Here is an 18064-nt window from a genome sequence, read left to right as displayed (position 1 = left end):
AGGTTTCCTTTTTGGCCTGGCTTTAGGAGGCTTATTAGTAGAGCTCTTAGGTGGAGGCCAGTCAGGATTATGATACTTAGCAGCCTCATCCTCTAGTTCAACTTCTTCAGAATCCAATGATTCATCATCTGAGGTATCTATGTCTGATGCCTGGGCAAGCTGTACCTCATGCTTGTTTTGAGAGGCAGATCTAACCCTGGGCAGCAAGGGTAGAGCCTTAGCATCTGACAACTTTAGAGTTTCATAGATAGTGGATTTCGTACTTTTTCCTGACTTTATGGATGCTGAGTCAGGCAAACCCGCAGCTAAATCATTTCTTAAAGCTTGTTTGATCATAACCCATAGGGTGACAGCATTCTTGGGAACCTCATCATCATTCATTAACCAAGAGTCATTTCTTGAGATCCTTTCCTACTTTCTGCCAATTGTCCAGGTCTAAATGTCCCCTCCTCTGGAAACCAGGGGCTTCCTTTCTGTATAAATTGAATAAATTCTATGAGATTATTTTTCTTAAATTCTATTCCTTTATTCCTCAGCATCTTTCTTAGTATCTTAATGTACATCTGTCTTTCCTTAGATTCTGCCTGTCCCATTTTTTCTGTGATTACTCACCCCTCTTCCCAGCCTTACTCTTTGACCAGGGGGTCTGCAGGTCCCTGGGTGAGATCCATCCCTAACCAACCCTCAACTTACCTCAATTCAGGTCCCTGTTCGGGCGCCACTTGCCGGGGTCCAGCCCTGGCTTGAAGGAGGGTCCCCAAAGAGAGGTGTGAAAGGTAGCAGCGAAATAACAACCCGAAGTCAAGTTTTGGTGCAAGCTGACAGGCTAATGCTGAAGACAGCTGAGTTTTTCCATCTTTCTCTCTTTTTTATTTCTTTCTTGCCACAGCTCTTAGCCTCAGTCTTTTATTTTCTGATCACATCATGTAAGAACAAACTTCAAGAAAGGTACAATTTCACAGAATTCATAGAAACTTTTTGTTATTCCTTATCATCAAGCAATCCCATAATTACTCACCTCAAGTAAAGTTGTCAGGCCCCTATAATGCTTAACTATTTTCACACTTTCCCCATGTATGAGCAGTCAAGCACTTGTGATTTCCTGAACTTCTACTTTCAATTACTATATTAAAGGTGAGAGGCAAAACAACCACAAATGGGGCTTCCCATCATTAATCACTGATCCAGTAGATCTATTTATCCTTTAATCATTTATTTTGAATTTTCCTTTTCATATCCCTCCAATACTTAGACTTTGGTCCCCCTGATTAAACTCTTTCTGACTTCTGTTGTTTTTCTGTAAGGATTCTTGGTAAAGGGTCATAGTTTGTTGCAATTGCCACCATTTAGAAAAATTAGTCATATAACAATTTTTATATTGTTCCAGGAGGTTCATTGTTTCCTCCTAAGTGTACTGTACTCCATGCCTGACTTTCTTTAAGGCCTTTAAGGAAAACAATTATTTCTGACTCATTTTCTTGTTTTTCTAATTCTATGCCAGAGCCTCTTTCAGATACATTAACCAACACTTCACCAACACCGATTTTTACTGGAAAAGTAAACTTAGAGGTTGGGACACCAAGTGAAAGACAGAGAAAGACAAACATTATACAGAAAACCACATCTTTCTGTAGTGTAGAGAGCCAAAGATTTTTCTATAGAGGGGCCACATCGGACTTCAAGGAAGAGACAGCTGGGCTGGAACTGTGTCAAGCAGCTCTTCAGCGCTCGATTCCTCGTGATCCTGAAATGGCATGCTTGCTGTCTCCGGCAAAAAATTCATTGAAGAAAAGACAACCTTTTCAACAAATGTATGTAGAAGGATGAAAATAGATCCTTGTCTCTCTCCATGCACAAGAATCAAGTCCAAATGGATTGGGGACCTTAATATCAAACCAGAAACTCTGAAATTGCTAGAGGAAAAAGTACAGGAAACCCTTCAACATATTGGCATAGGCAATGACTTTCTGAATAAAACTAGTTCTTCAGGAAATAAAACCACTAATCAACCACTGGGATCTCATGAAATTACAAAGCTTTTGTACAGCAAAGGATACTGTGAATAGAGCAAAGAGACAACCTACGGAATAGGAGAAAATCTTTGCCAGCTATGCATCTGGCAGGTTTAATATCCAGAATATACAAAGAACTCAAAAACTAAACAAGAAATCAAACAACCTAATTAAAAATGGGCTATGGAACTAAATAGAGAGTTCTCAAAAGAAGAAATACAGATGGCATTTAAATATCTAGAAATGAAGAATGATGGCTACATCCTTAGCCATCAAGGAAATGCAAATTAAAACTACTTTGAGATTCCATCTTAGTCCTGTCAGAATGGCTACCATCAAGAAAATAACTGACAATAAATGTTGTCAAGGATGTGAAAAAAGGGAACCCTTCTACACTGTTGGTGGGAGTGTAGTCTATTAACAGCCACTGTAGAAATCAGTGTGGAGGTCCCTGAGACAGCTAAAAATAGATTTGTTGTATGACCCAGCTATAGCACTCCTAGGCATATATCCTAATGACTCATCTCCCTACCTTAGAGATACTTGCACAACCATGTTTATTGCCACTCTATTCACAATAGCTAGGAAATGGAACCAGCCTAGATGTCTCTCAACAGATGAATGGATAATAAAGATGTAGTACATTTATACAATGGAATTCTATTCACCAGTAAAGAAAAACGAAATTATGAAATTTGCAGGGAAATGGATGGATCTGGAAAGGATTATACTAAGTGAGGTAACCCAGGCCCAGAAAGCCAAATGTCACATGTTTTCTCTTATATGTGGATCCTAGTTATAAATGTTCAGACTTGTGTGTGAGTTGGAGTAAAAATCAGTAGCATAGGCCAGTAAGGTAGAAAAGGGCTATAAGGGAGGGAGGAGAGGAGTGGACCTAAGGGGATGGTATTGTATATATGTAAGTAGATGGACAGATTACTGCAGGTAGAATGGCCTAGGTGATGTCAGGAAAGAGATTGAGTAAAATAAGTGTGTGTGCATGGGGGGGTAATCAAAATTCAGGATAATGTTAATAAGCCACATGATAACCTATTTTTTTGGATAATGGCAAGCCCAGAAGCTATAGACAGTTACTAGAAAAATTTCAGTGCCCAGGGATGGGATACCTTATAGTGAGTTGTTGGCCAGGGAAGTCCCTGATGCCCCCAAAACATTACAGGCTATTGCCAAGGCTCTTGTCTTGGTTTTCCACCAGAAATAGATAATAAGACCCTATTGCTGAAGATGCCACATGAATGGGCTGTGAGGTCACTAAGAAATCAAACTGGGACTGAGGTGAAAACCTTCCCCTGGTAGACAAGCTGACAGAAAGCTGAAAAAAGCTGCACTGCATGCAGCCTTATGGGAGACAGAACCATCAGTGGTAAAAACAGTGGACAATGCAAGCCTCAAGTTTGGCCAGCCAGGCCAAATGAGCCAATGGGTGCAATTGCATGTCTGTTATGGGGGAAACCAACTGCTCTCTAATTGGACTGGAGAGCTGCTCTATGGGAGGGAATACATGCTTGGTACTGAAAACCAAATCAGAAGCCTATGGCTGGGGAGGTCATGAGCATTAGGAATATAATCCTACTCTTGTTTGGCTAAATGCCTATATTATGCTCACCAAACTTCCCTGTAAGCACTTTACTTAATACCTCTATAGTAATGCTACTCTAACTTTTGGTTAGAGAAGCTTCTCTTCAGATGGTAGTAACCACTGGGATGACCCAAAAGGCACCATAGTGCTGAGAAGATGTGATGGAGGAGAGTTCAGCACTGAACCATCTCTGCCACACCCTCCAAGGCTCACAGTCCATTGCAGAAGAGGTGGCAGAAAGAATGTAAGAGCCGAAGGCAGAGTAGGACTGCTTACAATGCAATCGACCAGATGGAAACTGGCCTTGATATCCATGACCTCGCAGTGCCTAGCAATACCTACAAAAGACCCTCATAACAGGAGGAAAAATGATGACATCAAAACAAAAGACAGACTAATGGAGAGAGGGAGGGATATGATGGATTGTAGATTTGTGAAGGGGAAAGTGGAATTGGGGAGGGAATTATCATGGTTTATTGTAAGTATGGAAGCCGTCAATAAAAAATAAATAAGTAAAAAAAAAAAAAATTACACCTCTCCCTAAAAATGTTTAAGTCTTGAAACATTCTCAGAACCTTAAAATTCTTCGCTCTGTTTTTATGAGGACAACAAAGGATAAAACAATTAGGAAAAAGAGGGAGAAAGACTGTACTAACTTGGGTTGCCCGGGGATAAGAACTCTGGGAAATGGACATTCAAGGCAGAAAGAGCAGGTGGAGGTGTGGACTCCGCGCGTGGGTGGGGTGGAAAACAATGCAAAGGACCCTTCATGCAGGTGCAGAAAAAGATGCTGAGTCACAATCGGTGCCAACATCATGTAGGAAAGCCTCTGTCTTGTGGGCCCTTGGTCATCAAGCTCAAACTCACTTTCAGACATGGATTTCAGGGGCACTGGCTGGTGGTTTTTGAGTGATTTCCTGTGCTGACATCATCAACATCAGCTGGGAACTTGCTGGAAAGGAAGATTCTCGAGCCTCACCTCAAAGGTGACTCAGAGCCCCAGGTTGTGCCGGGCACTGCTTAACAAGCCTCAGCCCGTCTTACTCCCAAGTTGCCCGCTTGGAGGAGTTGAGGCTAGAAATAAGCCACATAGTCCATGCCCCGGGGAAGCAGTACACATTCCACATTCTGACACGAAGGGTTCTGCCATACATCACCAGGGATGATCCTGCTGTGACAGGCTAATCTGGAAGCTTCGTGGTACTCCACTGCTGAGGTGGAGGGAGCTTTTCCCCAGAGAGCAACCTGTCTGTCATCCGTTCCAGTGCCTGTTCTTTCTCATGCAAGGATTAAAGGTGTTTGTCTTCCTCCTGACTCATGCTTGAAATCCTTTCACTTGACAGGGGTGAGGGCTACTCGTGTGGGGCTCTGCAACTTGCCACAAGTTCCCACTCATGCCTGTGCTCATTTTTTTGTTTGTTTGTTTGTTTTCTGAAGTAGGGTCTCACTCTAGCCCAGGCTGACCTGGAATTCACTCTGTAGTCTCAGGGTGGTCTTGAACTCACGGCAATCCTCCCACCTCTGCCTCCCAAATGCTGGGATTAAAGGTGTGTACCACCATGCCCAGCTTCTATTTTTTTTTTTTTTTCAAGGTAGTGTCTAGTGCTAGTCCAGAATGATCTGGAATTCACTATGTAGTCTCAGGCTGGCCTCGAAGTCACAGCCATCCAGCTATCTCTGTCTCCCAAGTGCTGGGATTAGAGGCATGCGCCACCACACCTGGCTTTTTTTTGTGGGGGGTTGGTTTCCAGATAGGGTCTTGCTCTAGCCTAGGCTCACCTGGAATTCACTATGTAGTCTCAGGATGGCCTTGAACTCATGGTGGTCCTCCTACTTCTGCCTCTCGAGTGCTGGGATTAAAGGCATGCACCACCACTAAGCCATCCCTCCAGCCCTTTGGCAATTTTTTATAAGAGAAAATATACTTAATTTTGACGGTAGATGCACATAGTGGTATAGAATTTGCATATCACCAAAGGCCAGTCTAGAAGCCAATGGGGATGAATACTCTTTGTTAGTGCTTACGAGTTTCATTTCATTCATGTCAAAGATAGCTGTCTACTTTCTCTCTCTCTCTTTTATTTTATTTTATTTTATTTTTTTGGTTTTTCAAGGTAGGGTCTCACTCTAGCCCAGGCTCACCTGGAATTCATTATGTAGTCTCAGGGTGGCCTCAAACTCATGGTGTCCTCCTACCTCTGCCTTCTGAGTGCTGGGATTAAAGGTGTGCACCACCACACCCAGCTTTCTTTTTTTGTCTACTTATTTCAAATGAAATATTACACCTACTCAGTCAGATATATCTCTGCCTTTAACCACAAGACCCAAATCAAGTAAGAGGAATCTAACTCTATTAAGAACTGTATTTAACTGTATCTCTTTTTTTAAAAAAATATTTATTTCTGAGAGAGAATGAGAATAGGTGTGTCAGGGTCTCCTAGCCACTGCAAATGAACTCCAGATGTGTGTGCCACCTTGTGTATCTGTACTGGGGAATTGAATCTGGATCTTGGCTTTGCAGGCAAGCACCTTAACTGCTAAGCCATCTCTCCAGCCTCTTTAACTGTATTTCTAATGGGGCTAGGGAAATCATTCAGTGGTTAAAAGTGCCTACTTGCAAAGCTTGCCAGCTAGATTCATTTTCCCCACTACCTATGTAAAGCCAGATGCACAATGTGGTGCATACATCTGGAGATTGCAGCAAGAAATCTTGACATGCCATTCTCTCAAACAAATAATTTAAGAAGCCCTTCTAATACCAAAAGACTTCACTAAATTAATAGAGGCAAAGTTTCTTTCTAGACAGCAACCTGGAAATTGAGCATGCCAACATTCACTAGCTTACTTGAGCAACTAATTTTACTGTTACACACTAAAAGTTATACCTGGGAGTTGTTTGTGTAAAGAAACACATTTTAATAATAATAATAATAGTAATAAATGTCATCTTTTAGGCTGAGTCATATCTGATCCTTTTCATGGAGGGCATTAACTATTGTTTAGTTTCAGTTGCTCAACTTTTTTTTTTTTTTTTTTTGGATTTTCAAGGTAGGGTCTTGCTCTAGCCCAGGCTGACCTGGAATTCACTATGTAGTTTCAGGCTGGCCTTAAACTTATGGTGATCCTCCTACCTCTGCCTTCTGAGTGCTGGGATTAAAGGTGAGCACCACCACACCTGGCTTCAACTTTTAAAAAATCTTTATTTATTTATTTGAGAGGAAAAAAGAGAGACCGAGAGGAAGGCAGTTAGATAGAGGGAATGGGCACAGGCACACCAGGGCTTCCTGCTACCACACTTGAACTCCAGATACACACTCCGCTTTGCACATCTGGCTTTCTCTAGGTACTAGTGAATCCAACCCAGGTCGTCAGGCTTTGTAAGCAAGTGCCTTTTACCTCTGAGCCATCTCTCAAGCCCAGCTGCTGTACTTCTAAGGGAAGATCTGCAAAGATAACACTAACAGGAGACCTGGTCCTTTGATGGACCTTTGATTACACTCCTCAGACCTGTTAAAGCCAGTGTAAAACCGAGGGGGAGGTGAAGTGTTTTGTAAAGAAATATTTTTAGATAAGCGGTTTCATTTCCCCCTCCTTTTTAGAACAGATACAGATCAAATGTTTTGTGTATGGATACACACTGACATTCTGTTTCACTGTTTTTAATTGCAATAATGTGGATTTAAACAGCATGCCCTTGTTTACATGTATTTTTATATGTACTCATTTAAAGATATAAAAAGAAACACAACAACTATGAAAATTATTTATCAGATACTCTACTCTTTTAAATATTTATTTTCATTTATTTATTTGAGAGAGAGATACAGAAATAGGGAGAGAGAGAGAACGGGTGTGCCAGGGTCTCCAGCCACTGCAAACGAACTCCAGATGTGTACACCCTTTGTGCATCTGGCTTACATGGGTCCTGGGGAGTCAGACCTGGGTCCTTTGGCTTTGCAGGCAAGCGCCATAACTGCTAAGCCATCTCTCCAGCCTCCAGATACTCTGCTCTTTTAAAAAAATATTTATGTGAATGAGAAAGCAGGAAAGACACAGAGCGAATGGGCATACCAGAGTCTCTAGCTGCTGCAAACAAACTTCAGACCCATGTGCCACTTTGTGCACTGGCTTTACATGGGTACTGGGGATTTGCACCCACGCTGTCAGGCTTTACATGCAGACACCTTTACCCACTGAGCAATCTCTCCAGGCCAACTCTGCTCTTTTATAAGCCGTTTTTAAGAGCAACACAAGACCAAAATATACATTTATTTATATTCTCGTGCCTAAGTTATACAGAAAAAAAATGGCAAGGCAGTTCTGCTCCATTTCTGAAAAGTTTCCAATGAACCTTAACTATATGATGTGTAACTAGGAATAGTGACATGTTTGGCCCAAGACTGGCCAGAAAGACTGGGTGCTGTGCTGTCTACAATTCATCTCTAAGAATATGGCTCTGTCAGCACAGCCATCTGCCAGCACAGCCATTCCAATACTGAGCCCTCAGTGCTGGACAAACTTGGATCCCTGTCCTGAAGCTAGGAAATCAAGAGAAATAACCAGATTAAAAAAAATAAAAAGTCCAGCACTCGGGAGGCAGAGGTAGGAGGATTGCCGTGAGTTCGGAGCCACCCTGAGACTACATAGTGAATTCCAGGTCAGCCTGGGCTAGAGTGAGACCCTACCTCAAAAAAACAAATAAATAAATAAATAAGTAAATAAATAAAAAAAATAAAAAGTGACGGGCATGGTGGCGCACGCCTTTAATCCCAGCACTTGGGAGGGTCACCATGAGTTCAAGGCCACCCTGAGACTACATAGTGAATTCCAGGTCAGCCTGAGCTAGAGTGAGACCCTACCTCAAGAAAACCAAAACTAGATAAATAAATAAGTAAAATAAAAAGTTTGCCGGGCCTGGTGGTGCACGCGTTTAACCCTAAGCACTTGGGAGGCAGAGGTAGACCATCATTGTGAGTTCAAGACCAGCCTGAGACTACACAGTGAATTCCAGGTCAGCCTAGGCTGGAGCGAGACCCTACCTCAAAAAAACAAAACAAAACAAAAAAATATGAATTTGCGCATATACATATCACACCAAAAAAGCCTAGATGTCCATCTATGGGTAAAGATGTCCAATGAAGGTGTAAAGAAAAATGAAATTTATAGGAAAATGGGTAAATCTGAAAAGTATTATATTAAGGGAGTGACCCAGATTTAGAATGAAAAAAAAAAAATCCCATGATCTTTTATCATATGTAACCTAGTTTCAGTGCTTCTGTGTGTGTTTGTGAATGTGGGTATAGGCTATGAAACTAGAAAAGAGACCACAGGAGGGAAAGAGGTGGTGAAGAAGGGACAGGCACTGGGATACCTCTGACATGAAAGAAGGGCGACTTTGGGGAGGCTGCGGAAAGACATAAAGGGCAAGAGAATTGGGGAGAAGACGGGTGGGGGGAAGAACATCAACACAAATAAACTTTAGAGCTGGGAGAGATGGCTCAGCGGTTAAGGTGCTTGCCTTCAAAGCCTAAGGACCCAGGTTCAGTTCCCCCGTGTCCATCTAAAGCCAGATATACGAGGTGGCACACGTGTTGAAGTTTTGTTTGTAGTGGCTAGAGGCCTTTGGAACACAAATTCTCTATCTGCCTTTCTCTCAAAGAAATAAATAAAATATACATAAAAAAACAAACTATTTGAAACTGCCATAAGAAAACCCATTACTTTGCATGCAAATTAAAAATAATTAGGTGTGCTGGGCGTGGTGGCGCACGCCTTTAATCCCAGCACTCAGGAGGCAGAGGTAGGAGGATCGCTGAGAGCTCAAGGCCACCCTGAGACTACATAGTGAATTCCAGGTCAGCCTGAGCCAGAGTGAGACCCTACCTCGAAAAAACAAAAAAAGAAAAAAAATAATTAGGTGTGCTCCCTCCAGACACAAAATGGCCTGGATATCCATGACCTCACAGTGCCTGACACTACCTACACAAGACCATCATAAGAGGAGGAAAAGATCATGACATCAAAATAAAAGAGAGACTGATTGAGATGGGGAGGGGATATGATGGAGAATGGAATTTCAAAGGGGAAAGTTGGGGGGGGAGGGAGGGTATTACCATGGGATACATTTTATAATCATGGAAATGTTAATAAAAATTGAGAAAAAAATAAATAAAAACGAACAAAAAAAAACTTAAAAAGAATAAGGTTTAGGTTAAGGTGCTTGCCTGCAAAGCCAGAGGATCCCAGTTCGACTCTTCAGGACCCGCATAAGCCAGATGCACAAGGGGGTGCCTGTATCTGGAGTTCGTTTGCAGTGGCTGGAAGCCCTGGCAACCCATTCTCATTCTCTCTCTCCCTCCTTTCTCCCTCCCAAATAAATAAAAATATATTTTAAAATAGAAAGAAACTTAAAAAAAAAAATAAGGTTTAAGCCGGGCATCATGGTGCACATCTTTCTTTAATCACAGCACTTGGGAAGCAGAGATAGGAGGACCGCCATGAGTTCAAGGCCACCCTGAGACCACAGAGTGATTTCCAGGTCAGCCTGAGCCAGTGCAAGACCCTACCTCAAAAAACCAAATAATAATAATAATAATGTTTAAGCCAGGCATGATGGCACACACCTTTAATCCCAGCACTTAGGAGACAAAGGTAGGAGGATTGCTGTGAGTTTGAGGACATCTACATAGTGAATTCTAGATACCTGGGCTAGAGTGAAGCCCTATCTTCAAACAAACAAACAAACAAACAAACAAAAAATTTAAAATTAAGTCTAAATAAGTTTGAAAACCCATGATCTTGATATATTCTCCACTCAAACTTTATATAAAACAGGACTTTCACTTAAATAGCCTCATTTTTTTCCACTCACACAGCCCACTATGTAGCTGCAGACAGATTTTTCTGCCTCTAGATGCAGATACAAGAGAAAGTTTACAGCATGTGCATTAATATTCCCTCTACACACTGTGGTGGATGAAAGTTACAAAATTTTAAAAGGCTGCATCTTAGATTTTCTCAGCCTCTTCTTCAGTTCATGAACCTGATTCTGATTACAAGAGGACAGTGTGTGGAAGTAGATTTTGGTTTTCAGTGAGGGGGAGCTGGGAAAAGACAGGTTTCTTTTTTTTCTTCCAGTTACCAGATGGTATGTACTCCTTAAAGCTCTCACCAGACCATGTTTCAGGATCATACAGCCTTTCATATAATATTGGCTATGTTCAGTAGCAAGCTCCTAGATCCATCTGTTTTCTTTAATTTTTTTTTTTTTTTTTTGGCTTTTCCAGGGAGGGTTCCACTGTATCCCAGGCTGACCCGGAATTCACTATGTAGTCTCAGGGTAGCCTTAAATTTACTGCAGTCATCCTAGCTCTGCCTCCTGAGTACAGGGATTAGGGGTGTGAGCCACAATGCCCGGCTTTAACGTTTTTATTTAGCTGGAGCTATGACTCGGTGGTTAAGGTGCTTGCCTGCAATGCCTAACACCCTGGGTTCAGTTCTCTAATATCCATGTAAATAAAGCCAGATGTACAAAGGTACATGCATCAGGAGTTTGATTGCAGTGGCTAGAGGCCCTGGTGTTTTCTTACTCTCTCCTTGCAAATAGATAAAATACTTTTATTTAGCAGGGTGTGGTGGCACACACCTTTAATCCCAGCATTTGGGAGGCCAAGGTAGGAGGATGACTGTGGCTTCGAGGCCAGCCTGGGCTAGAGAGATCCTAACTCCAAAAAAAGTATTTTTATTTTCAAGTTTATTTACTTGTGAGCAAAGAGAAAGAGAGAGAGAGAGAGAGAGAGGGAGGGAGGGAGAGGGAGAGAGTTTAATACGTCAGGGCCTCTTGCTACTGTAAACAAACTCCACATGCAACCACTTTGTGCACCTGTCTTTACATGGATACTAGGGAACTGAACCCTGGCATCAGGCTTTGTAAGCAAGTGCCTTTAACCACTAAGCCATCTCCTCAGTCCAATCCATCTGTTTTCTTTTGCAGCTCACATCTCTCTCAAATAAATAAATAAAATATCTACACACACATACAAGCATAAAAAAATATGGAAATCTCCTACCTGTGCATGTGAATCGAGTGGGAATGAGTTCTGAGCAAGCAGTTTGCACAAGAAAAGATGGGTATCACCAACATGAGATATGCAAGAGAGACTGAGTGCCCATTATGACAGCTACATTCAAACCCCCTGCCCACCCCCCACCCCCGCCAGCAGTGGTCAGATCCATGCTGCCCGCAATTCTTCCTTCCTCTGTGCCAAGGCTCCTTGGGATCACATCTCATGCAAGAAAAAGGATGTGAAATCCTTTAGTGTAATCAAAACCTCTTCTGTGACTGAAGGGTTAGGGTTAGCTCCCAGGCAGCATCCATGCTCTTGCTTGATGACACAGATGCTCAGGCCAGGCATGTGGCCTGTGTTCCCATTCGAGCACCTGTACCTTATTGAACCATGTGAAGAAACAAACTTGACAGCTTCAGAGAATGGACCCAGCACCGGAGCCCACCCAGCACTCCCATTGCATCAGACTGCAAGGGTCCCAGTTCTAAAAGGAAAAGGCTGTGGTCTTGGGTTGCCATTACAATGACTAAAGGTGCTTGTTGTGGCACTCGCCTTTAATCCCAGCACTTGGGAGGCAGAGGTCGGAGGATCACTGTAAGTTCAAGGCCATCCTGTGACTACATAGTGAACTCCAGGTCAGCCTGGGCTAGAGTGAGACCCTAACTCAAAAAAAAAAAAAAAAAGATTAATAAAGTGAAAAACCTTTGTGATGCTCCCATCAGGGTCTTATGCTTGCTGTCAGCACAGCGTTTATAGTAATGTCAGGATGGCTGTGGTGGTTTCACTCAGATGTTCCCCAGAAACTCAAGTGTTCTGAATGCTTTGTCCCCAGCTGGTAGCAATTTGGGAGGTGTTGGCTTAGGGGGTGTTACAGCCAGCTCCCTCTTGCCAAAGTTCAGCTCACTCTCCTGCTGCTGTTTTCCACCTGCTCGTGCTGAGCTGTCCCCTGCCATCATGGAGCCTCTCCTCAAGACTATAAGCCATCAGAGAAACCCTTTCCTCCCATCAGCTGCTTTTGGTTGGATGTTCTGCCCCGGCAACTACAACAATGACATCACGCAAATCGGTAAATTGTAGGGAGGGCTGTAAAAGTACTCAGGAAAACTTTCTCAAGAGGACTTCAAAGGGGGGTTCTTGACCATCATTCAGTGTGGGTCCTTTATTCATTCATTTATTTATTTGGTTTTTTGAGGTAGGGTCTCAGTCTAGTCCAGGCTGACCTGGAATTATGGAGTCTCAGGGTGGCCTCGAACTCATGGCGAGCCACCTACTTCTGCTTCCCAAGTGCTGGGATTAAAGGCGTGTGCCACCACGCCTGGCAGTGTGGGTCTGTTTTTGCATGTGTAAAATGGTAAGAATAACACTTACAGAGAATGTGTGAGGCTGAAGTGAAAAAAAAATACAGCATGTAACCAGACTTGGCAAATGCCAGTCAGTCCCTTCTGAGTTGGTCAGGTCATCTTTCCACTTGCACCAACACACTCCCCTTATTCAGAACACAACCAAAACACGTCAGTAATTTGTTAACTCAAAAGAAAAACAAAAAGTTTTTATTCTCTGATATATAAAACAGAAAAAGAAAAATGGCAGAAGGATAGATCTGGGTAGAAAAATACACTCCAAGCAGCTGCTCCAAGCAGCTTGTAATTCTCTCACAGGCAGAAGCCCACAAAGTTCTCAATAATCCCCACGCACATCTTTTTCCTTTAAAAAATGGATTCACATTTGCTGAACAACTTAAAACATGGTAAGAAATATAACTTTTCTTCTTGGTAGCAGATCCAGTTACTCAATAGGCAACACTCAGCAATAACTTATCAGTCATTTCTTTGTGCTAATCACTGAACCTCAAAGTTTTGGTTCTGTAGTGCTTGTTTTAGTAAAAATAAAAACGTTTCCACAACTGCAGCACAACATGACATTCTCCATAGGCTTCTCAGAACCCATGGGTCTTGAGTCTGGACCCTCACTGAGACTTCTGGGGAGCATCTTGCCCCCTTCCCTTGCCTAGTGCTCAGGAACAAGTAGTCAACACAGGCCGAGGGAAACAATGACTCAGAAAAAGCTATTTGAGTCCAATAAATAGTTCTCCAAAGGAAAATAATTATCTTTTCACTTAATGAATTCTGGATTAATGTTGAGAAGCACTGTTCTCCACTAAGACATTCACAAAATCAAGACAGTTCTGTCACTGACCAGCAGGTGGTGCTAAACCACAAGGGCAGCAGGTGGAGGCGGGGCCTCACCACCTGTTAAGTTTGAAAAATACTTTTATCTGTATTTACAGCGAAGGATTCATTTGGTCAGTTTGTTCTTAATGTGTAAAAGTAACATTTTCTCCCCGACACTGTACCCAAACAGGAAAAAAAAAAAAAACCACTTCATATAAAATTTAATTGGGTCAAACAAGAGTAAACCTCTAAGAAGATCAAAGGAAAGTGACAATTTGCTATTTGTCAGAAACTATTAGGTTCCACATGACTTATTGTACTTAGAAGAATTCCTGCCACTATCCCACGACTCTAGGGATGGATGTACGCATGATCTAATCTTGTCTTATCAAAAGAACCGGCTTTAAAAGCAAAGCTAACAACGTGCTTCCATCCAACTGCTGAGGCACCTCTCGTTTTTACTGAAGACTTCTTCAAAACTGACCTAGAGTCAGGTGACCCGAGAAAAGGCCGATGTGTCCCAAAGAAAACACTGGCTTTAAATCCCACAAGGCATCACTGGAGCCTCGCCTTCCAGCAGCGCGGCTGGCTTTCTACACTGCTTCTGGGCGGCAGGCAGTGACTGCCCACTGCCGACGGCTGGGGCAGCACCTTGGACGCAGGGCATCTGTGCCCGTTTGTTCTTGGGTAATGGCCACCAGACATTTTGAACTGGCCTCAAACACTGTGAAAACTGAACTTTTCCCTCCGTGATGGCACCTGTCATAGGCATGGGTGCGCCTGCTGTGAGACAGCTCCTGCCTTCTTGTCTAGTCACGCTGTGGGTCAGCTGAGAACTCAGACATCACAGGGTGGTTTTTTTTTTTTTTTTTGCATGAATTAAGTTAAAAACATGAATTTTACCATTTAGAATTTTTTTTCCCTAAAAATGAAGTATTTTTAGTTAAAAAACAACTTTTAAATATTCTCTGCACTTAAGACCTTTTCTGCCACTTTGAAAGGGTGCTGAGACCTGCGCTCAGGTCTGGCAGTGTGTGCGCATTTGTGAATCTTTTAAGTTCAGTGGAGAAATCCTATAAAAGAAATAGCCAGTATTCCTGTCCAAACATTGAAATAAAGAATAGGGTTGTGGAAGTTAATGAGAAAAAAAAAAAAAAGAGAGAGAGAGAGAGAGAGAAAGCGAGAGAGAGGATGAAGTACACAAATCCTTTCCTTATTTTAAGACAGGAATAAAAAATTTAAAATATATCCCTTTGAAAACTGGACTTCCGGAGTCACTACCCATGTAGACTCCCCTCAAAGGTCCTGCTGACGCAGTCTCACTGAACCTCACTCAGCCCGAGCGAGTGACCGGAGCCCTAGAGTGTGATGGCTGGCCCGTGCTCCTCCACCCCTCCCTGGGGGAGGACCAGGCTGTGGCGGGGGTCCGACTTGAGGGAGCTGAGAAGTTTGTGGATGCTGCCGTTGCTGTCCCGCCCGGAGCCATGCAGGGCCAGGTCCCTGTGCAGCCTGTGGGCCAGGCTGGTGCCGTTGGCCCTTGAGACACTCCCTGGCGGCACGCCCTGTGTCTTGGGAATGTGTTGAGGCTCCAGAGCCCCCTCGATGACAATGTCAGCTTCCTCATCGCTCTCCATCTCCTCGGAGTGGAAGTTCTGCAGGACGTGTGCAGGTGGCACGCTGTGGTGGCTGGCGGCACTGTCTGTGGACTGGACAGAGCTGCTGGACGTGCGGCTGCTGCGGACCACGTTGTTCCTCTGGTTGGCAGGCTTGACGGTGACGATGAGGTTGTGGCTGTTGGCGATCATCATGTCTGTGACCTGATCCAGCGTCTTTCCAGCCACTTCGATCCCGTTCACCTCCAGGACTTCATCATTCACAGCCAGCAACCCGGTGCTCTCGGCGAGGCCCCCAGGTACCATGCGAGAAATGAAGATGCCCGGCACCTTCTCCAGCCCGTGGGGGGTCACCCGCACGCTGGTGCCATCTCGGATGTAGAAACCCAGTGGCTTTTCGCAGCCATGTCTGTACAGCCTCACGCGGCGGTGCGTCTCGGGGAGGATGTCCACATCGATGATGGAGGACACTGGGCGGAAGTCGTGGGGCATGCTGATGTCCAGGTGGGCGCGCCGACGTAGACCCTCGTCCCTCAGTGTCACCAGCACCTTCTTCTTCCTTGACAGGGTGCCTGTCCCAAAGCTGTAATGGTCTGCCTCTTCTGAAACAGTCCAGAGAGGGGACAATGAGAAGTGCGTGTCACATACAGGGATGAGCGGAAGTAAAAACCATAGACTACGTACCAGGAAGCCTGGAGCCACCGTCCTGGCAGACATTAGCACTTAACCACTGCTTCCTCCCAACTACCTTCCCCTGAGTATGACTTCTGCGACTGAAACTTGCTGGGCAGAAACACCGAAGGGACTTATAAATTGCTTCACTGTGCCCAGTGGCACCCAGGTAACTGAGTAGGCCCCAGGTACAAACATGGTAACCTCCTTAAAATTAATTCTACAGCTGGGCATGGTGGCCTATGCTTTTTTTTCACTTTTTCCTTTTTGTTTTGGTTTTTCAAGGTAGGGTTTCACTCTAACTCAGGCTGACTTGGAATTCACTACATAGTCTCAGGCTGGCCTCAAGCTCATGGCAATCCTCCTACCTCTGCCTCCTGAGTGCTGGGAGGCATATGCCACCATGCCCGGTCTATGCTTTTGATACAAGCACTGGAGAGGTAGAGGTAGGAAGATCACTGTGAGTTCAAGGCCACCCTGAGACTACATAGTGAATTCCAGCCTGGACTAGAGCGAGACACTACCTCAAATAAACAGATTAAAAAAAAAAAAATTGGGCTGGGAGGATGGCTTCGTGGTTAGGCGCTTGCCTGTGAAACCTGAGGAGAACCCCATTCCAGGCTCGATTCCCCACAACCCATGTTAGCCACATGCACAAGGGGGCGCAGGCATCTGGAGTTCGTTTGCAGTGGCTAGAGGCCCTGGCGCCCCCATTCTCTCTCTCTCTCATTCTCCCCCCCTTTCTTTCTGCCTGTGGCTTTCAAATAAATAAAAATAAACAAAAATAAATAAATAAAATAAAATAATTTTTAAAAACTAACTTCACAAAGACATCTCCAAACTGGCCCACAGGTAACCAAAGTGACTGTTGAGAGAGTACGAGGTGGAAGAGTCTGCAACAAACAGAACTAACAGAATTTAAGTGTCTCGCAGGCTGGCATGAGCAGAAAACCTGGGTTAAACCCCAGTAAGGGAGCTCGCACAGAGACTGACTAGAGAGCTTCTTAAACTTTACCCAACTAATCCCTAAATGGCTCCTCATAGTCGTCCTTCTGTTCTGACTGTGGGGCCGAGAACTAGCTCTGTGTTAGGCTAATGCCCAGGAAGACAGACACTGTGCGTGTGTGTGTGTGTGTGTGTGTGTCTGTGTGTCTGCGTGTCGTACCACAGCTGTAACCAGAACGTTAAGGCTCGGTGTAATTGAAGGGGTTTCTTAGGGAATCACTTCTGCCTGTTTCTGGTCAGTGACCGATGAGATGGGGCCTTGTGCCAGTGGAGCTGTGACCCTGCTCTGATGCGTTACTGCAAGATAAAACAGGTTGGAGTCGTTAAACTAACCATCCAGGGCGCTGCTGAGGAGCTTGGTCTACAGTCAAACTTGTAAAAATGGAAACGCTGAAGAGAACATTTTCTCAGGTCAGAAAAACATCTTATGTTACATTTATTTTTATATGAAGCCTTTTATTTATGACACGAGGCTGTACAAGAAAGCACTTCTGGGCTCAGATCAAAGGACTCAATCCCCACGGCCCACCTCCCTGGACACACATGTGTCCGTGTTCTGAGCACTGGTCCCGTGGAGTCCGTGCCTCATGGTGTGCTCTGCATGGACTGGGAGACTGGCACCTTCCTTTGCCAACAAAAGCCTGGCCCGGAAGTCATTTCTCCTCCAAACCCCTCCCTTCAAGGACTGACCGTTTTTCAGACCCATGCCCCCCCTTGGCAGGACACAGAGAAGTGGCCAGTCCCCACCCCTCCTATCCCCGGCTGTCTTGATGCCGACCCTGGTCTTCTTATGTGGCTGGAAAAGACAAAGAACAATGGAGTAAAAAGAAACAGACCACAGGCGGGGGAAGCTGGGTAACTGGGTAAGAGAAGAGGAGGAGAGCAAGTTGGAAATACTATGTAAGTCGGCAAGAGAATTTTCCTA

The 18064-nt window shown here is 44.1% G+C and overlaps 1 protein-coding gene across 1 annotated transcript in view; it reads right to left on the bottom strand.

Moving 5' to 3' along the window:
- Positions 1–13194: 13194 nt before the first annotated feature.
- The window catches only part of Pard6g (par-6 family cell polarity regulator gamma), a 103699-nt gene continuing 98829 nt past the window's right edge, over positions 13195–18064 (bottom strand). The window contains exon 3 of the mRNA XM_004662626.2: positions 13195–16064. Coding sequence (XP_004662683.1) covers positions 15208–16064 — 857 coding nt within the window. The 3' untranslated portion in view covers positions 13195–15207. The remainder of the gene's footprint in view (positions 16065–18064) is intronic.

Source organism: Jaculus jaculus, chromosome 2 (genome assembly GCF_020740685.1).
Source record: "Jaculus jaculus isolate mJacJac1 chromosome 2, mJacJac1.mat.Y.cur, whole genome shotgun sequence".
Lineage (NCBI taxonomy): Eukaryota > Metazoa > Chordata > Mammalia > Rodentia > Dipodidae > Jaculus > Jaculus jaculus.
The sequence above is the reverse complement of the archived record's forward strand: the minus strand, read 5'-3'. Positions and strand labels throughout refer to the sequence as shown.